The sequence below is a fragment of the Cyprinus carpio genome, chromosome A4, assembly GCF_018340385.1.
Source record: "Cyprinus carpio isolate SPL01 chromosome A4, ASM1834038v1, whole genome shotgun sequence".
NCBI classification, from domain to species: domain Eukaryota; kingdom Metazoa; phylum Chordata; class Actinopteri; order Cypriniformes; family Cyprinidae; genus Cyprinus; species Cyprinus carpio.
Window position 1 is genome coordinate 11,974,280 of NC_056575.1, and position 22,681 is coordinate 11,996,960.

Genomic DNA, 22,681 nt, shown 5'->3' on the forward strand with positions numbered 1-22,681 from the left:
ATGTAGAAGCCTGAGATTATGTTGAAAACAGCATTTCAGTGAACAATTGTGTAATATTTCAGTTCTCGTATAATTATTATACATGCACTAACTACATGAAATATTTTTTTTTTAGAAATGTATTTGTCACACTCCAGAAATGTATAAGTGGGCAGCATAAAAATGTGTTTTAAAAGTATGAAAAAAGAATCGGTAACCAGTCCCAGGAACATACATTATAGATTAGAAATAAATGGTTAGAAATATAGATTTAAAAATGTATATAGTGATGTGAAAAAAAAGTCAGTGTTACCTGGTACCATCAATAACAGCTCTGTTTATGCAGTCAAAAAAATATATTATTGATTAAAGTTTTTACTAAGCATTTATTCTCTCTACATTCAGATTACATAGATTCTATTTATTTTTTATTAAACCTTTATTTAAACAGTTGTTCTCTTACCATAATGTTATGTTAAAGTAACAAGGCAATTTACATTCCAAAAAATAGATGTAAAATGTATTTAAGGGTATAAAAATTGACACTTTTAAGGGCAATACAAAAGATATTTCAGAAGCATAATTAAGAAAAAATATTTTAATATTAAAAGGCATAAAAACAGTATGACATGATCAATTTCATAATTTTCCTAGCCATATTACATGTATAATGAAGTTTCAGTACATTCCTCCTGTTTCTCCTCCTTCAGTGTCTGTCGTGTTTTCCACAGCTCAAGAGCAGTATGAAGTCCAGAAAAACACAACTTGTTATGTCACACAAACACCTGTTGGAGGACAGATGGCGGGATGTCTGCGGCCTGCAGGCTCTGGAGCAGCAGCCGCACTGTGGCTTCTCTTCCGTTCCTCTGCGTCCACATCACCAGCCCAGCGAGCACCTGACTCTGAACCGCAAGGGAGTGGTCGGCGCAGCACCTGTACGGATCCGCTGAGGTCAGACCCAAGTCCAGCAGCACAGACTTCCACTCTGAACTGAGATGAGCGGCCAAGCGGTTCAGATGCTGCGAGGTTGGAACAGTCGGAAGGATGTGGTCAGGAACACCACACTGAACTGAAAACAAAGAAACAATGTATGATTTTAGAAGTAAGTCGCTTACTGTGTAACACAAGCACATCTCATTGAAATAATTACAGCACAATACATATGGTAAGGAAATTGGGCTGGGAATCGTGCAATTGTTTGCATTCAGAACTGGTTCCATTTTTTGTGATTTCCGTGACATTCAGTTCTGTTAAGGGTTCTTTTACATCTCCTATTGTGTTGTGTCCGGTTTGGTTGCATGCATCAGCTAACATTCAGCATGACCAGTGTAGTCCAATTCACAAACAAATGGGTGCTTTGAACTGATTTTCAATTTTCTTTTAATCTGTGAAAAAGACTGACACTATATGTTGTATTTATAAAACATTAAAATATATTACCAAAAATAGTAGTATATATTTCCAGTCCACCTTGTCAAGTCCGAGGTCTTAACCAACTGAGTTTAAGACGTTTATTAATATCTTGTAATCTTAATTTTATGTAACCTTTTCTATCCTCCATGTAACACATGATGTGGATTCGACTGTACTATGTAAAAAAAGACCAAAATGTCAGAGTCCATGTCAAAATTGAGTACATTCTAATATATATTAGAGTTGGGGTACTCGGACTGCAATTATGAATTAACTCAGACGTACTTGATCTTGACATGCATTCTGACATCTGCTTTTTTGGTAAAGTTATATATTGTTAAACTGAATCAGAATCGCTCAGAACTATCAAATTTGTTACGATTCCAGGAAAATAAGAAACAAACACTGAAAGCAAAAGAATTCAAGAGAATAAGGTACAGCATGTTTTATTCATATATATGCTTCACCTTGTTAATGCACTCAGGTTGCAACTGAACAGCTTGAGGTGACAAGCCATGCATGTGTAATTTGGACCTCAGCAATGGAGGTTTGAGGGTGTCGGGGGACCTCTCTTATATGATGTAAGCATATTTATTTGAATAACTCACACTGGAACTGCACCAAACTGCTGAATAAAATTTGATGTTGACAACAATCCAGCAGTGATAAGTCTCAATCTACATGAAGCATCAGTAAGTCAAAACCTATTTACTGGGCTGACAGAGAACGTGCATATAAGACATAAAATTAATTTCAATTAAAATAATACATAGGCCAACATATAAAAAAGCAAAACACCATTTAATCATATTGGAAGAGACGGACTAGGAAACATATTTAACCAATCAAAATTTCTATCAACATCCAATCTTTCCTGTCCCCGGGAAATGTTTTTGTCCCAAGAGAATAGAGATGTGTTTTATTTGAGCAGTGGGGATGAATGGAGCAAAGGTCGGTTTGAGAGGTTTGTTTTGTGTTTCCCAAATTCTTCACAAAATCAAGGACGTCCATTGATTTCTGTCGTCAACAGACAGGAGTGGCCACACCATGAGAATAACAACTCTATCTCTCTAAGGCAGGACATCTGAATAGCTTCTGAGTGGAATCTAACACTCTTGCAATGGACATTTCATAAAGTCTCTCCTATAATCTTCTATGAATGATTCAGATTGTTCAGAAACATGTTTGCAATTACGCTTGGCGACACTAATAGGTGAAGAAATTGCCCACTTCAGCTTTAAAGGGAGCAGAAAGCATTCACTTCAATTCCTCTTCACTGTTACAGGCGCTCAAATATACAAGTGCAGTAATTCTCTGCCATGGATTTGGACACTTTGCAGTAGTTCTTCACAGGTTTAAAGCTTCTGGACTCCAGAGACAAAGAAGATTAGTGTATTGAGGTGGCCCAATCATCAGCAAAAAAACACCACAAAGAGGATTTCGCACAACGAGTGCTGGTTTAGTAAACAGGGGTGAGCTGGTAAAGATCCAACAGAGCCATAATCATCTGATTAATGGCTCATGGTGGTGGAGGTACACAAAGGAAAAGCGGAAAAAAAAAAGACAGTCAGAGACAAAGAGAATAAAGATAAAGTATAAAAAAAATGTTTTTTATTGTGCACTATTTTTTTTATTCAAGTTTTTTCTATTAAGATTGTGCACTATGACGGATTAAATTAGTTAATTCAGTAAAGAGATACTTTAGACAGATTGTTTGTGAGTGTTTTTGACCAATTCATTAAAACATCTGACTCATTAAAGTTCTGTGGTCACATTTAATGTTAGTTTTTGTGTACAGTTTTGCAATTGTACACAACAGCAAGCCATACTTATCACCCGTTTATTTTATTTTGCTGACAAAAATATATAATAGTATTTTGTTTGCCAAGAAAAAAGTAGAATTTCAGTGACATTTTGAGGATCAGCCTCTGTAACTCGAACTAAACATGATTTAAAAAGTGCAAAACATTAAAAATGAATGCATTAAAAGATCGATAAGTCATTCATGTTACAACAAACGAATGTAAAATGTGGTGCATATAGCACAATCACAATTACAAGTTGATGAAAACAAAAAAGAAAAAACTGGTAGAGTAAAAAATAGTTCTACTTGAATTTTTCAATCAAAATGAATACTTTAGATAAATGTTAAATGAATAGAATATAGAGTAAAAAGAACGACAGAAAGAAAAACTGAGACAGAGAGGGTGCTCTGCAAAGAACATTGCCTGGGTTTCGGCGAAATGCTCAACTTTTCTGAGAATTGTTTCTTTTTTATAAGATGGAGCATTCCAGCTTCAATTTCCATGCGTACATGTGGACACTTAACTCCAGACTGCTGGAGGGAACCGATTGTGCACTTTAAGAATGTAAAGTATGCAGAAGCCTTGATCTGAGGGGACAGTTACAGTACCTTAGTCTTAAGAGGCCGTATGGAGACACATGTAACTCTGATGTATAGTTTATATACCTAATCCATCACACTTTTGTGTCTGTGAATGAGTGTATAACAGCGGAAAGTGTTTACATAATTACTTAAACATCCTTGTGAGAGGATGCTTTAAATCTGACGGATCAGGAATATGTTTTTTTTTTTTTTCAAAAAAGGCAATAAAAATACAGAGGTGAGCGAGTGTGAATTTCTTAAAACGGGCATCTCTGTCTCTCTAGGAAAAGTGAATGTGTTAATTTTAGGCAGGGTGATAGTGAACCGCCCACACATGGCCTCTGGGGAACAACAAGCTGTGTCGTATCTCTGTAAAATTCCACGAAAACTCACAATAAACCCTGCTTTTCAACAAGGCGTGACGTCACAGGACAGGGCTTGTTTATCTAAAGTTGAAAAGAGGGAAAGTCACAGGCGTATAAAATCACAACATAATATACAATATAAACCGGAGAATTTCACATGTAATGTCACATAAATCTGCAGAATTGCAATGTGACATTAATGGTCCTGTTTTCCTCTTGAAGAGAGATGGGGACAGAAGGGGGAGGGTTCACTGAGGACATTTAGGCTCAATACAGGTGCTTGTGAAGACAAACACGCTCTGGACATCATGCGAACAAGCAGCAAATTACTTCAAATTAGCCTCAAATGAATATACAGTATATATAAGCATAGTTACTTCATTATTATTACAGCCTCAAATAAATATAAGCATAATTTTTGATCATTACATTTTTTTTTATTAAAATGCTCTGGCTTCCTCTGAGGTTGCACATTTCATACATTTAAACGTGATTTCAGTACACTCCAGTTTTTATCAGGCTACAAACGTTCCATCTCATTCCTTATGACCACTATTCTGCTGCCCAAGGAAGGAATTCCAGTTGCTCTAAACTGAAAATACTGCAGACTAAAAGATAAGATTACACCTCTTTCCAGTGGAAATGTCTAGTCAAAAATATGTGGCTTATGCTTGTACATCTGAAGAAAAAGAATGTAATGAACTGTTAAATTTACCTAAGAAAATATATCCTTTGTGGAAAGTACCACTGACACAACATCTATCAGACTAGAGCTATTAATGTAAATTAAAAACATAATAAATTTTGTTATTTTTTAAAATAATTGTAATTAAAATAATTAATGAATAATAAATATAATTAATAAATAATATAAATATTTAATTAAAAAACATTTCAATGTACATGATATAAAATCTAATTTAAATTTATATAAATTACATAATTATGCATATAAAACCAAAATTACAAAAATTACATTTTTACAATTATATAATATGATATATAAAATCAAATGTGTGTGTGTATATATATATATATATATATATAGATATATATATATATATATATATATATATTCTATTTTATATAATTATTTTTATTTACTATTTTATTTTTGTCAAAATTATAAATATAATACATATTACAAAATTATATTTATAATATATAATATATATTATATATAAAAACATATATGTCATGTTTTTATATATTAAAATATTACAATAATTTAAAAAATAATAATTGATTGTTTTTGATTAGCATTAAAAGCTCTGTGCCTGATAACTTACTCATTGATCAGTATCCCTTCCACAAAAAAATAGACTTTCTAGGGTAAGTTTAATATGTTTGCCATTTTTAACTTAAGTTATTATAGAACTTTTTAAGTAAAGAAAAAATTGTTTAATTAAAAAAAGTGATTCTGGGAAGAAAAAAAACTGCTTGCACAAATAAATTGTATTGTGTTTTGTATTTAATTTTTAAGTGCAAATATGGGCAGGGAAAGTACAAATCTGAACTGACTGGGCCAGCACAAAAGCACTTATTGTGGTTTGTTTTTGAAGTCATTAATCCAGCTCCATATAAATCAGAATGGGAGCAATGTGGGCAGACACTAAATCTCTCTGTTGTCGAAACTGTAAAAGATTTGCCTGAGACAAGCAACTTGAGACAGATGGTTTCGTGTTATGAAGTGGCTCAAAATTTTCTAATGAAGCATAAATTTAAGACCTATTAATTGTCCTCAATAGACCCCCATGTGTAAGCCTAGGCTTTGAGCACATGAACAAAAAAATGATCTTGTGTGGCTAAATTGGCTGTGGATGCTCAGCATCTGATCTCGATAAACATCATCTCCAAACAATATGAGAGTGTCATCTCTGTTCATCAATACAAACATTCCTAACAGATGCAGCACACCATCAAGGAATCAGTCCGAGTGTAGAGGCCAGCTGGAATGCCCCGAGCGCTGCAGCCCGCTTCCACATTCTGACAGGAAGACTCTCCTCAAGCCAACGTTCCTGGAAATCAGACTGTACTAGAGATGGGTGGAGGGAACGGAGGAGGAGAGTCACTGTGATGTTCCAACAAAAACAAGTGAACAGCACTGTGCTGCCTTGCTTCAAAAGCAAATTATAAGTGCCTTCCTCCATCCCTCCGTGGGCAAAGCGGGAGACGGCCAATTGCATGAGGAGAAGAGTCTGGCTTAGCCGGCACTAATGTGATCTTGCTCGCTATTATAAAACTAGCTTATACGTTTTTTATCATTAACGATTAAACATGTCTTCCTAAAATGATGACCCACTCATTGAATCTATTTTTGCTATGTAGTTTGACCTGTTCTGTTCACTGTTATATATAATATATATATATATATATATATATATATTATATATATATATATCATACATACATACATATATATAAATATATATATATATATATATATATATATATATATATATATATATGCTTTGGCTATAAAAAAATCAAGATATCAGAGATCGATGCTGGTCTAGCTTTATATATATTTACACATAAACATATACGTATGCATTAGAAATTAGAACTTAATACTTTTATTCAGCAAGGATGCATTAAATTAATCAAAAGTGATATTTTTTGTAACAGTATATTTCTATTTCATATAAACATTACATTGATTTCTGAAGGATCGTGTGGCACTGAATACTAGAGTAATGGCTGATGAAAATTCAGCTTTGCCATCACAATAATAAATTACATATGAAATTCATTTAAACAGAAAACAGTTATTTTACACTGTAATAATATTACACAATTTTACTGTTTTTAGTGTATTTGTAATCAAATAAATGCAGCCTAGGTGAGCGTAAGATATTTCTTTCAAAAAACATTAAAATACTTAAAGACCCCAAAGTTTAGAATGGTGGTGTATATTAAGATTATGAGTCTGAACCAATCAGGGGTTCTAAAAATAATAATTAGTATGGATAACTTTTTTTTTTTTTTTTTTTTTTTGGAGATTGACATTACCTGCTCACTATGAATTCAAGATCTCTTAATTCTACAGGTATCTTATATTTGTGTCCACTTGAGAAAAAAAAAACACCATACAGGTTTGAAACAACAGATTTTTTTTATTTATTTTGGTTGCACTATACCTTCCAGCAGTCATATAGCACACAAAATACAGAAACAGGATTGTATGTGAATGTTTTACCATATGTATGCCATATGGCGTAAGATAATATTATGCTCTAGAATATCTACTTTAGTTCTCAAGCTTTTTATAGTCTTCGTGGGCGACACCTGCCATACACTGTAAAAGTAAACATGTACAGAACGGTGCAAAAGCTTTTGAGATGAAGCGGCAGCTGCTGAGTATTACAGAGGGTGACTAACAACGTATAAGGAATTGACCTGAAGATATAAGACACACGCAAATGCAGCTGTGCAAATAACAGATACTATAGTCATCGTAGTCTGAAGACTGGTAGCACCAGTCTGGTGGACACATGTTACCAGTGTTTCTCAACTTTCTCGACATTCAAAAAATATCTTCTAGATATTTTCAGATAGAGAATGCAAAAACAATGCTATAATGATATGCTTATAGTTAGAAGTTAGTTTAATAGTGAGCATATATATACTATATATATATATATATATATATATATACACATATATAACTACAACTACAAAAAACATGGCGTTTTGTCTGATCAAGGTCTCATACAAGCCAGTTTGGAAAGGAAAGCTCCCACAATGACTCACAACTGCACTAACAAGCAGTCACCAATGGTTCTGCACATGCTAACTTCTGCTATAATGGAAACCAGTTGTGATAAATTTGTCTAGAGGCCTTCCACAGAAAATTTAGCCTTGTAAACAACTTAAAATTCAAAACCTTACAGCATCAGGTACGATAAGTTCCAGGAACCCGTAAGTGAAGGCTTAAGGAACAATTTGCATCCTTTTCCTTAAAGCGAGCATCTCTCATAAATAAACATGCAAATACACATGCCTCGCAGGTGTGCAAATGGACTTTTAAAAGAGGATACTGTGTCCCCATTTGACTGATCTCGATTCGAAAGTAGCTAATAAGTTCATAAGGATCGTGCTTGGCTAAATTCAACCAGAACATGCATCTCGTTTATTAATGTGTCCGTGACACTGCAGATTGAGGGCCTGTCACAACGATGGAGAATGAAAGCGAGTTGAATGAAAAACACGTTCCCATGCCAACGGAATGACATCACTGATGTTAAGATCCAAATTCATAGTGACATGAATATTAATAATATGAGCAGCTGATAAAGAAAAAAAATGGGAAAGAAAGAACAAAGCACCACAATTATTTGTGTCCCTGAACGGCCACTGATGACTCAAACCTATTAAGCTAACAAGAGCTTAAAATTAAAGCGAGTACTTAAGTGTGAAGAATGTTTGCTCAGAGTAGCGCTCGTCCTCGACTTCCTAGAAATGTGCAAGCATGCTTTTTTTTTCCCTCTTTGTTTCTTTTATGCTTTCTCTCTAACCCCACCCCATCCCCCAATTTATTACCATCTGAACCACAGTAAGTCAATAAAATCTTCAGCTCAGTAACTGGAGACAGGAAGGAGAGGGAGAGCAGCCAACAAACGGCTTGATTATATTTTTCCTAGAAAGGAGGATGCTCGGCGAGAGTGCCGGGCCGCAGAGCTAGTGCCAGGAATTAATGCAGCTTTCATGGAAAACCAGGGCAGCGCACCAAGCCGGCCTGGCCTTGAGAGACTCAAAACACAACTTCAGCTCTTTTTTTTTTTCTTTTTTATACTTTGCTCTCCTTCTGTTTTTCTTTTTACGTCTTGTTTTTCTATGAGGGAAGGGGTTGGATTTTTTCAAAGGTGTTCTGGGGTTTGGTTGACTGTCTAAAAAGGGAGATCCGGAGTGTCAGTGTATAGGGTTTTCAGTGGGTGTCCCATTCTCACATGGGAAAACAACAGACAGCAGATAATAAGCCGCCTTTCAGCAAAACAGCAGCTGAAATATAAGCAATGCACGCAGAGAACTCCTTCGTCTTTACAAACATCTGTGCAGCTGAAACCAAACTGCTGTGGATGTAAATAAGGCATTTCACACACTATAAATACGCAAAAACATTAGTTTTCAAATCATAAGGAAATTTGCTATGCTTTAAATGCATTTGCTGTAGGTTCTCTGCTAGAATTAGTAACAGAGGGTTTAGTGTAAGGGATAAGAGGAAGCACTAGTTATTTAACCCTCCGGTCTGAAACAGGAGATGTAATGGCTTGACCTCAATTAAAAGATGAATGGTTTCATTATGAGACAGAGAGTGATATCAGGTGAAACTGAGAGGGAATATGAGGGAACAGAAACACGTCTGACTACAAAAAGCTTTACATGTAGTGCAACTGCTGCCTTGAAATGGCTTAGAATAATGTTACTAATAAAATACATTTATATGTTTTAGTTAATGATGTGTTATGTTGTTATATTTCTTTATATCTTTATTTGTTTATATTTCATATTAGTGAAATAATAACTATATAATGAAATATGAAATGATATGTATTTTTATATTATATATCAGTGTCGTGCTCAGTGTCTGAGACATTTGTCCAAACAGTACAAGCAAGACAGAAGTAATGTAAACTGTTTTTCTGTGAATGTGCAAGACTTCCAATTCATTAGGAACTATAGATAAATTAATAGAAGAGTAACACTAAAGATCAGTAGGCTATACGGTAAAACAATTTGAGCAACAAATCAATGTTTTTTTTTTAATTATAACAAACACTAGTTTGCAAAATCAAGGCTGGTTTTGTAGAAAAATGCACAAGGTTTTTTTTTTTTTTTGTTGTTACTAAAATGACACAAAAAGCCTCACACATTAAGTTACAAATGGACACACCCACTCTTATGTTAACAATAAGGTTCACACACATGTGTTTGTGTTTGTTTGTACCTAGCTATGAGGATCAAATGTCTCCTTATACCAGTAAATTTTGACCTTGTGGAAGCAAGCTTATAAACCATACAGAATTATCTTTTTAGAAAATCTAAAGCAGAAGAAAGTTTTGTGTAAGGGGTACGGTTAGGGTCAGGGGATGGAAAATATAGTTTGGACAGTGTATATAAACCATCAGCCTATGGAATGTCCCCATAAAACATGGAAATGATGATTTTTATTTTCTTTATTTATTAATTTAGTGAGAAAATTGTGTTTTCTATTCCCTAAACCTCACACAAAACGTTCATACATGTTTTAATTTTCATTTCACTTTATTTCGTGGGGACCCCACACACATACGCTTAGCTATACAAATTAGGACATTTAGGGCATTTGTGCTTACTTGCGTTTTGTAAGGTTAGCCCAAAGGGGTGTTCTGTGTCAGATTTCGCTCAAAGGAACACAAGAACGCTTGCGCGCACGCCCGCGGGACTCACCTGAGAAGGACGGAAGAGGAGACTCGGTGTCTTCAGCAAACAGTCGCAGTAATTTATCTTTGCTCCAGGGAAAATCTTTCTCTAATGACTGAATAAAGTGATGGAAGGCGCGCGAACCCCGCGTGGGCAGAATATCCAGCAGCTTGAGCGTTTTTTTCCTATTAGACGACTCAGACTGAATCTCTAAATGACTCTCCGTTAACATCTCCTCCTGGTATAAATACTGTATGATCATGTCGTCCACTAAAAGCTCCTCGGCCAGAAAAAGCCGCTGAGATCGGAGCGGTCTCTTGTGTGTTTTGGGTCCATATTTGAACCCGATGACCGAGTAAAATCCCCAGATTGTTAACCACAACAACTGTCTGAACTATGAAGAGCTTGCTTAAACAGCCGGCGAATTCTTATTTAACCTATCAGTTATTGTTGGTCAGTGCACGTAAAGTGATGTTTATGAATATTAGATATCACGCGTTTGTAATTTTGTGTGTAATACATTGTGTATTACACATGACTTTTCCGCGTTATGTCGCATTTATTTCTACCGGCTGGAAACGAGGCGCAGGAGGAACTAATTTTCGGCATCATTGTTGTTCCCGCATTCGTGTAAATGTGTGTAAATAAATTGGGTCATTTAAGGCTAATAATTGTGCAGAAATAATGGTCCTTTTCAAACAAAGACACCCTCGATATAAAGCTGAATTTTCTAGGTAAAATATTAACAACCGTTCTGTATTATTAATGCACCACATTTGTATTAATATTTGTGATTTTTTCACATAAATATATAGTTTATTGTGCTAAAAAAAATAGGCCTAACTAGAGCAACTCTGATGTTTTGGCTTAAACTATTCTTAGCCTATATGGTAATTTTTTTAAAGAACAAGAAATACTATTCATTCAAGCTCTCCCCTTTACAACTCTTACAAAAACAACTCATACAAAGACACTGAATACTGAGTGATGCTCTCGTCTTTCCAGTTTGTCCTGTGATGACTCTTACAAAAACATTGTATATAAAGCTGCCTATTGCTGACATTGTCCCCTGATTAGGAAAGTTCTGTTGTATATTTTCTTGTCCTCATGACGTTCGGATTAAACCACTCGTTTTGAAACACTAAAGCTTTCTTTTTGTAGATCAACAGTTGTTCCAGGAAGAGCGGATTATTTGAATATTATGGCATTTATGAGCTGCAAGAAGCTGGATGTATGTAAATCCCCAGTGGTAATATTTGCATGTATAATCCTGAGGGTCCATACCTTCATTGCCTTTTTGCAGCATTTAACCCTGTGTCCTCTCGCAAATAATGCCCTATATGTTCAGTTCATTACATTTATAGTATGGCTTCTTATACAACGTACATTAGGCCTGCCTTAGCATCAAGCAAGTTTACACTAAGCTTTTTAAAAATCTGTTTGCAGGGATTTCCCTTTCAGAGAATCCATTATTTTTTGAGGCTTATGGACTTCAAACTAAATTGGAAACAGTTACAGGGCCGATTAAGGACATGAATATTTGCGTACTGTATAGTCATTGCATGTTTCAAATATTTTAACATTTTTAGTTTTATTAATCGAATTCATAATGTTTTGTCACCTAATGTTTAGAATCTGTTTCATAATTAAATGATGTCCTAAATGGTGTGTTTCTGCACGTTGCACCACACCTGTCTCAAATTTGAATGAACAGTTTGATATTATCATCATGGTCTTGATAATGCCGTAATGATGCAAAAGGTGTCACATGCTTTTGTGAAGCATGCTTTGCAATGCAAACATACAATAGGCTGTGTTTTTATCAGATGTACAGTACAACATGAAGACTTTAAAAGCTGAAGTAGTCCTTTGAATTGTTTTCGGTGCATGTAATATGAGGTGAGAGTTCAATAGCCCTCGCCCCTGAACTGACCTTTTAAATCCTGTTTACTTGACTGCATGAACTGTTAAGATATTCACCATGCTAGTGTCAGGTCCAGTCATGTAAAGAGATAAGAGATGTGAGCTCCATATTCCTCACTGGGTCAGTTCAGGTCCTCTTGCCCTCAACCACTGACAAATTTTAGGTAAACATATGTGTTTGCGCATCTTTCTACATTCTTATTCCCTGTCACTTGGAAGATTTCTTCTGAAATCCCATCCAATTTTAATTTAATGTTTTGTCTCTAAAAAAAAAAATTACAAACAAAAATATAATATTTTCCCAACTAGATAGATAGATAGATAGATAGATAGATAGATAGATAGATAGATAGATAGATAGATAGATAGATAGATAGATAGATAGATAAATAGATAGATAATTCAATGACTCCTTGCAGGAAAAATGTTTAAATGTGGTACATAAATTATATAGAAATAATGTCAATGTTTTGATGTCGTTTGTTATAAAGTGTTACATAATTTAGCTTTATGATATTTAAAGACATAAATAATTTAATCTGATATTTTGACAAAGTATGGTTACCATGACAATATATATATGTGTGTGCATGTGTATATATATATATATATATTATATATATATATATATATATATATATATATATATTACACGTGTATGTCAAATATATATATATATATATGCATGCACACACACACACACATAGAGAGAGAGAGCAGTTCAACTTAACAGTTTTGTTGGTGTAACTTTAAACATTGAATTTATCTCTAAAGACTCAGACATGGTTTTCAGATTCTTCAGTCTTGGGATAGTGAAAATGAAAAAAAAGAGAACTTGGATAGGATGACGTTGTTCTTCTGACATGCTGAAGCCAACACTTAAATGTTTTCGTGACTGCAGAAACTGTGACGGTGCACTTTTGGGGTCAATTACATCCAATTTCCATGTAAAATATAATTAAGTTTAGATTACATGGAAAACCAGTGCTATTTCCATGATATCTTTGACTAAACAACTTATTTGTGCTGCAACAAAGAGAACTCCTGCTTTAAGCAGCTCTTTCTTGGGAATGGTGTCAATATTTTACAGAGAAATAGTCACTTTTTTGCGCTGATCGGGTAACCAGTTGCCTTCCGATGAAACGTCTGCAAATATACAGCCTTTGTACACACAGTTCACTCTAAAAATCCCTGGAAAATATGAAGTGACCCAAAATGTTACTCAGAATTCCATGCTTTGGTGCAAGATAAGAAAAAAAAAAAACATGGAGGTGCAGTGTTCGAATTTTATATATATATATATATATATATATATATATATATATATATATATATATAGGTACTCTAACATGTGAAATTAAAACCGCCAGTAGGTGGCAGCAAGTCACTGTTAATAAGTGAGTCATGCGATTGAACCGAATCATTAAAAGGTTGATTCATTCAGGAACGAGACTCAAAACAGTGCTGTGGCTTTGTTTGGAACCATTTTTGTTGGCGAAATGGAGCAAACATAGGCAATATGGTGTCTAAAACGTAAGTCTCTTAATATTAACTTCTTGTTTATTGAATTGTTGTATGAAATCAATTTCACATTTGTGATTTTTGCGAAAATATGGCACTCTGTGATATTGATCAGCTATATGAAATGATGTAAATATATACATTTTCCTGCCCACATATCTTGGGGCAGAATAATAATTATAATAAAAATTATAATTTTGGGAGCATTCTAAATGCATTTTTATTATACTGAATCATGTAAAAGAACACACTCTAAATGCGCATTCAGTCCAGCTAGTGTTAAGCACTCATAACTCATAATATAATCAATGAAGCGGTCCATACACGGTTATAATAATTGAATCTCTATCTTACATCATACGTACATATGCACTTTGTTGTTTATGATGAGGGAATTCGCGAGTTTCAGTCTGAAAAAAACAAACAAACAAAAAAACTCGGGTTTCAGAGATGACTAATCTGTATCATTCCTAAACTCAACAGAATCGTGTGATTGGTTACAATAAGCAACGCTGTAAAAATGCGTAAAAATAAAATATGATGTAATATATTTACATATTTAACAACATTAGCAGGTCTAAATTTAATACAGCAATAGAAACTTCATTTTAAGTATTAAAGTTTTATTGAAAAACCAGGGGTCCCTTAATGATTATGGGACTCAATTCGAACACTGTGGAGCGGACAAGAAAAGCTGTAAAAATGGTTAATGGACTAGACAAATTTCATACATGTTTTTCATACATGAAATCATGCAAAACAAAGTCATGCAGCACGCAAACACTGTCGTGTTCAAAAAGCACAAGTGAATCTTCCTGTTAACTAAACAAACCAAACAAACAATTTCCAAATGCAGTTGGATTATCTGTATTTTTTCAGAATATTAGAAACTAGAAGTCTGTAGGATGTGGGTTTTCTGAAGGTTTGAGAGGTTGCCAGGTTGTGGTGTGTGACATTGATGATGGGTGTTATTATCAGTTCTGCACATGATTGGCTCATTTGGGGGCAGAAATAGAAGAGTGAATTTGTTTTAGTTTTTTTTTTTTCACTAAAATTACAATAGATTTACCAATCCACATTAAAAAAAAGACACAGAACAGGAATTAAAGCTATACTTGCTTTTATTTCTTACTTTTTAGAAGAAGATCCATTAACCCATGATGCAGCACTATGTTGTAAAATTATATTAGTGGAATTTTGTGTGGGCAGTGGCAAAGAGATCATATCAGACTTAGATATACCATGTCCTAAAGGAAGACGATGAATAAAACTGACAAGAGTATACTGGATCTGAGAGATGTTGGCAGAAGGAGCTTTTATGCTGATCTGGGATCAATTTCTCAATGATTTAGGTATTTCTGGTGGATTGGTTTATTAAAATAAGTCATATTAAATAGGGAACTTTTTAATTTAAAATAATGGCAAAATCAAGCCAGCAGTCGGTAATCTTTTTTTAGCGCAATGCTTTTAAGATGATACTACTCGAATGCTTTAACTGAAAGACTAAGCATGAAGAGAAAATGCAGGAATTTAGCACCCTAGCACGATGGTGAATAGAATACATTGAGCGGCCCATTGTTGAAGGGATAAAATTATGTATGTTTCATTAAACCAAAACAACAGGAGGTCAGATTAGTGAGGAATTTGACAAGAAAATCCTATTTTTCTTATAACTGCTCCACAAATAGCAGTGAGGAGAGAATAATAAGCTTCTGACCTAGTACGTTATTTTTTGGTCTGTGTCATATATTGCGATTCAGTATAAAATCATATATTCTCCAGATACGACCAATCAGCATGCAGGTTTATCACGACGCCCTCCTGAGGTAGGGTTAACACAGGCCAATACTTGTTGACCATAAAAGTTGAAACAAACCATGCTGCTAAATTACCTCTTGGTTCAGAATGTGCAATAAAATACTAAGCCGGTGGTATATTTTATTTGCAAAAGTACGCACCCTTTAAATGTTGGTGAATGGTTAGGACCTGTTTAAGCAAGTTTGATATAAAAAATTACAATGCCATTCAAAAGTTAGTATGTTAGGGGTTAGTATGTTTTTGAAAGAAGTCTCTTATGCTCAGCGAGGCTGCATTAATTTGATCAAAAATACAGCAAAAAAGTAATGTGAAATTACTGTTTTCTATTTGATAATTTATTCATGTAATTTATTCCTGTGATGAGGTGAATTTTCAGCAGTCATTACTCCAGTCTTCAGTGTCACACGATCCTTCAGAAGTCATTGTGCTACTTAATATGTTTCATGAAACTGCATTACATTATTTTCAGGATTCTTTGATGAATATAAAGTTCAAAAGAATTTATTTGAAATGGAAATCCTTTGTAACATTTTAAATATCTTTACTGACACTTTCGATCAATTTAATGTATCCTAGCTGAATAAAAGTATTTAAAAAAAAAATCTAACCCCAAACTGTTGAATGGTAGTGTATGTGTTCAACACATTTTTGTTTTGTTTAAAAACTGACTAAAAAGGGCTATTTCTCATGTAAATTTTCAGTAGGTATTACATTATCATGAAGACACGTATTGGGATATACAGTATATCATATCGCGAGGTACTTTCCTGTTCCCAGAAGTTCCTTGGGCAACCATGACATCAAATGATCATCTATGACTACAGTACAAAAATATAACACGGATAATGAGCAAATAAAACATAGTCAAAAAGCATACAGTTTCAAACACCCAAGTCTCATACAAAACCAAAACTACATTACCTCCACTAAACAAAACACAAATAAATATACAAAACAACAAAACATTCAACCTACCAAACACAAATGTTACCCTCATGTTGTTCCAAACTCATATGGCTTGGGTTTTTTCTGTGGAACATAAAGAAAATATCTCAACTATCTATTAACATCCCAATGAGGTTTGACGTAGTTAATGTGCTCTGCATTTGTGTGCTTTGATCAATGATTGGAAAGTAAATAACTCTTAAATTTAAAAATTTAAAATTTGCCAGATGAGTCAAATGGATTTATTTCATGCTAAAAATAAAGGTTCTTTATATGGTTTCACAAAGAAACTTTAACATCCATGGAACCATTTATGGTTTCAATGGCACAAAAGTTCTTTTGGAAAAAAGTGGAAAAAGGATCTTTAGATTATTAAAATGTTCTTCACACTATAAGAAAATGTTTTTTATTATTATTATTATTATTTTTTTTTTAAAGAACTGTTAACTGAAAGGTTCTTTGGGGAACCTAAAATATTTACTGCAAGAAAAAAAAAAACTCCTTTTGGAACCTTTATTTTTTAGAGTATACTTTTATGTTCTTTTTGGAGCTTAATAGTTTTGGACCCCATTGACTTCAATATATAGACAAAAACAACTGCAACAATCTTCAAAATATTGTTGTTTATGTTCTCCATAATAATAATAAAGAAAATCCAAAAGTTTGGAATGATATAAGGTTGAACTATTCATTTTTGGCTGAACTCTTCCTTTAAAAGAGACACATGGTCACACCGCGAGGCCACCTGTACATCTGATCTGCGTATTACAGGTAGAAACCCACAGATGTTTGTGTAGGCCAATGCTCCTTACAGATCCTGCTCACTCGCTCATATGACTGAATGACTGTAGAATATCTACAGGCCGTAAACTTGTTAAGTGCGCAAAGAAGGACACTTAAACATTGTTATGTATATTCTCGGTAATTGGGTAATGAGATAGATAGTTCAGCAAGAGATTAAAATTCTGTCATTTTTTTGCTCACCCTCATGTCGCGCAAAATCTTAACACAGAAAATGGAATATGTTTTGAAAGATGTTGATACAATGAAAGTCAGTGGAGCACAGTGTTCTTTTGGAACCCATTGACTTTTATTATATGGACAAAAACAGAACATATTTTCTTGTGTTCCACAGAAGAAAGAAAGCCAAACATGTTTGGACTGTCATGAGGGTGAGTGATTAATGACAGATTTAATTTTTTTCAGTGAACTATGCTTTTAAAGTAGTCCTTGGGCACAAGATGAGGGATCCCAGGCAAAAGATCCTAAACAGGACATCAGCACCTCATTATCACTGGGTCTATGATCCATAGAACCTCAGCACTCATGGTCATCATTGTCCGTCTGGTTCTATACATTATAAGTGGTAGTCTGTCAGGTAATCCTTCAGCCGGTTCGGCAAAGGGAGTTCTTGTACCCGCCGTGTGGTTTTATTGATGGCAATACGACATAGATGCTGCAGAGACGGTGTGGCCGTGTACACCGGAGTCGTGAGCAGCAGCTGCACAGTGCCTTTGGATGGGCGATGGGGGTAGTGCTGCCTTTACAAGATGTCCGTGACAGCTGCACATAATGCTCCACGAGATGGACGACGCTGTCGAACTGCTTGAGTTTGGGTTTGACCAGCACCACGGAGTCTAGCTTGAACTTGCCGTCCTTGTATTCGATACGCAGGTTGGTGGGTCCCGCAGATGTCATGGCAGAGATGGTGAAGAGGTAGTCCCTCTGAGGAGCTGTCTCGGACCAAAAACTGCCCTGCCCTCCGACGGTCCTGCAGGATCTCCTTGGCTTCATTGGCTGTAAGGGCTGCCCCAATACCAGCCTGCTTCCAAGAAAAGAAGACACAGAGATGGTCATAACGTCTCCTCTTCCACAGTATCTGTTTTCAGTCGTTTGCTTGTGTAACATGAGACCCATAAACGTGTCCCCTCTAAGGACATGCTCGCAAAAAACCCTCACTGCTACACTCATATCCTGACTATTGTTTTCGAACGGCTGTTGTTTCAATCAGCCATTTTCTGAGTCACTGCAGACAGTTTTGGGCTTTTAGAAAGGATGCACTGCATCTTTCAACATCTCGACTGATTTAAAGAGCTAATTCACATCTGATAATGCAGCAAAAACCAAGCATTTCTGAAATGACTTAATAATGATGAACATTTACTGAAAACATTATGGCAACTGTGACGTAGACTAAACAAAGTCTGCACTGTATCATTGTATCATAAAGGAAGTATTTTTCCTGAAATACTGAGCTAGACCATGACTATTCATCTTGGGAGTATCTGACATTTTTTTGATGGCAGATGCTTGACAGATGTTCCCAAAAGCTACTCACATTGTTTTTGTCAGCAGCAAACAAGCGAAACCCAAAACGGATCTTGCTGCAGCTAATGACGGTATGTTGCGTTTCTCTTTCATACAGTGCAGTGCTGGGCTAAATGATTTGCTCATGCACTTGAACCAGAAACGGATGTGACAGAGACGCAAACCAACTGAGGACAAACGTTCCAGCCAGACCAGGAAACATAACAAAAGCTTCATAGACATGATAATGTCATTCTTTTGTTGCACAAAAAGCAAACCAAAAAAAAAGTAAACAGTACAGGCTTTTGTCAGGAAATTCGCATAATTCCTACTTATTCACTTACAGACTTCTTTATCAGGGTCAGAAATGGGGGCTTGTGTGGGACAAATGCCACAGAAAGTGACAAAAATCCCCTGGAAGTTAATATGTGGGGGTAAAAAAAACAACAATGCAAAACTTTTGTACTTGTAACATCTGATATAGTTTCTTATATTTTTTTTCTAGTTGATGTTTGAATTAATTGTAATTTACACTTCAGTCTTTTCTAGTTGATGTTGAATTAATTTTAATTAGGCACTTCAAAACATAATATCTAATTATTTGAAAATTGCCCCTTAATATAAAAATGAATTACTGGAATTACATACTTTTTTTTGTTGACATTCACTTCTCTGATAGTTTCATGATTATCCTCTGTTCAACAACAACAGCATGAAAACAAAACACCAGATGCAAATGATATCACACAAATGGATGCAAAATATAAACACAGCAAGTCCTGAAACAACATTTTCAACCATTTGATATTCATAAAATGAAATCACAGCTGCTTTGAATATTTCAACGAACCCCATGCCAAAAGCACGATATAGTGTGGTCCTGCTGCAAGTTTGATTTATGAGATTAAAGTACACTTAAAACGACCTTTAAAACATTTTTATTGAAATTTTATATAGATTGTTAATCTTTTTAAAATCGTCTGTTATCATTTTTAACATCAAATTTAAAGCATTATGATTATGAATATGATCATTATTTTTCAAGCATGTGACTGTGTTGCATTCAACATTAATTCAGTGGGGGAACAGGAACAAACGGAAAGAATATGGAAGTAAAAAGAGCAGTAAACGTTTACCAGTGTTTTTAAGGTCTGTCATGGCAGTGGCAATGCGACTCTGGTCGGACTCCGCGACTTGGGTTTCGGTTTGCGATCGCCTTTCATTCTCGATGCTTTCCGTGGAGTCGGATGAGTGACAGGTCATTGGAGAACGGCTTTCTGCATCCAGTCAATGTCTATAATTATCCTTCAAAGACGACTGACTCTTACAATCAACCAAAACATGTGAGAAAGTCCTCCCACAGCGTCCGTGGATTTTGTTTTGGCTGCACCGATCTGAAAATACAGACACGTTTCAGACGACCGGAATGCTTTCAACACATAGCTACGAAGTTGGGTTTTAACATGTTTTGCTTCAACGTCTGTAAGCTTTGTCTGCTGTTTTTTAAATGTTGATAAAAAAAAATCCATATTTGTCTGCTGCACATTAAAGATGTTTAAAAACTACAATGCATCCCTAAAACTGTTTAAATTAATGTCAAGAACAAGGAGTGTTTGGTGCTACAATCTTCCCCATTGCTTGAGTGTAAAACGTGCACATGCATGCTTTCTTATCAAATTTAATTCTTCAAAACAGTTATGTCCTCCCACGTCACCCTCATTTCATTTTAAACATTTAAGTCAATAGGAAAACGTTAAAAAAACGTTTTAAAACAGGAAACAAATATGCAAAATGCATGAAACTCAGCTTGACGAAAGAGTGTGTGCCAGGCGCACACTCACACAATTGTGGTGAGCGTAGCAACACTGTCCTGTTTTGTTCAATATTTGTGTCTCCAGCAGAATGGAAAATGTTACAACCCTTCCCCGTCCACTCAGACATGGTATTTATAGTTTTTTAACACGTAAATGAAAAGCTTGTGTGAACGTTATACCACACTAAACAATAATGACACCAGGTCTGTCATTTAAAATTCATTATCATGATCGGAAATTGAGTTACACTAGCAATTCTTTCGTTTTAACCTTAAAATGTGTTTTTTAGTCCTGTAAATCCTTAATATTCTGACAGTCCTATAGCCTCTGCTGTCACCTCAGGAGGGTGGGCTCACATATGATAGTCATTTCACCCCGTAGGCTCATTTCTTATTGGTTATATGAAAAAAATAAAATAATAATACTCTCATAAAGTGGTAAATGAAAGTGGACATTTCGTGTTAATCTCCACGGAATAATCCAAAGGTCAGCTACTGTAATTTTTACTGTTATTCTTGTTTTTGTACTGGATAAAACGAAACGAAATGACAATCTTTCATAATCTCCACTAACAGTTCAAACGTCTGTCTTCTGTGTGCTTGGCTCAGTGCACACGTGCATGAGGAATAAAAACAAAGGGCTGCAAAATCCGCAGAGCCGCCTTTACCTAGGAAAACTGCATTGACATCTCCTTGGTAAAATGACTAGTGTGACAAATTAAGACTGGACTTTTCTCCTAAACGTGTAGATGAAGAGACCTCTGAATGCACGAATCATTTGATGTCGCTGCTATCTGAGACATAATGAACGAGAGGAAATAAGCGGAGCGTATTTTGCACATAAATTTGACAGTCGGAGAAAGCGCACATCACTTACCTTTTAAGTGAAAGCAATAAGCAATCAAGTCCAGCGCGTTTCGCGTTACAGACGTTCAGTGGCACCATGATTTAGACCCATTATTTATTAATGAGAAACGCTGATCACTGTTCATCACATGCGCAGCAGAACGGGACGCGTTTTTACTTGTATTCGCATTGATTCTTTCGGAAGCGACACTCCACAAAAAGCGACAGTGCCTGTCTCGCGCTGTCTGCGAGCGCGCCGCACGCGTAGCGCGTCTAAATGCGCGTTACAACGCGCGCCAAGTGAGCAAGACACATATATTTCTTTCTCTCTCCAGTAGTTTAGTGATATTCCAACCAATCTTTTTTTTCTCTCTCTATGTGTTTATGTGTGTGCGCTCGTCGTAAACGACTTCCTCATTTTTAAAGACTGATATACAAAAGACTAATTTCCAAGAACTTTCCAGGAATCGAGTCACGTGGTCAGACGTGCGAGCGCTCTCTTAAGGTCGTGCCAGCTGGCTATTTTGTTGCTGTTTGTTTGTTTTGTTAAAGATATGCCAGCCACATATTTAGATCACAATCCTGTTGCATGTAATTCAATTTTATTTAATTTTATTGTGAGGATGTTTTTCATTGCAGGCTTAATTATTTGTAATTTCTTTACAAATACAAGGCCTAATATCATAACCTGCAATGAAATGCAGGGACAGGTCTAAATATACTGCCATACTTTCAGTATAGCCCATCCCAAAATCTATTAGTTTATTATTCATTCTGTGTTTCATTACTGCAGCAACGTGTTTATTTATTTATAATGCATCTGTGATGGGCGTGTTTTAATTTAATCTGAATCCGTACAGTTTGTAAAGAAATGTGAATGTTGTTTTGGAGATCTGTGTACAGAGCTGTGTCTCTTAAGTGCCACCTTAAGCCAGGGATTTATTGCCTACATATGACCAAACA

At 35.3% G+C, this 22,681-nt stretch overlaps 1 protein-coding gene and 1 pseudogene across 1 annotated transcript; both read right to left on the reverse strand.

Moving 5' to 3' along the window:
• Positions 1-562: 562 nt before the first annotated feature.
• LOC122134154 (death domain-containing protein CRADD-like) lies at positions 563-17,742 on the reverse strand. The gene is made up of 3 exons (XM_019084565.2): positions 17,737-17,742; positions 10,573-10,939; positions 563-1,048 (listed from the first exon to the last, which is right to left on the reverse strand). The coding sequence occupies exons 1-3, from the start codon at positions 17,740-17,742 to the stop codon at positions 753-755; spliced, it is 669 nt and encodes a 222-aa protein (XP_018940110.2). The 3' UTR covers positions 563-752.
• On the reverse strand, positions 17,708-22,143 carry LOC122134092 (annotated as a pseudogene).
• Between the last annotated feature and the right edge of the window lie 538 nt (positions 22,144-22,681).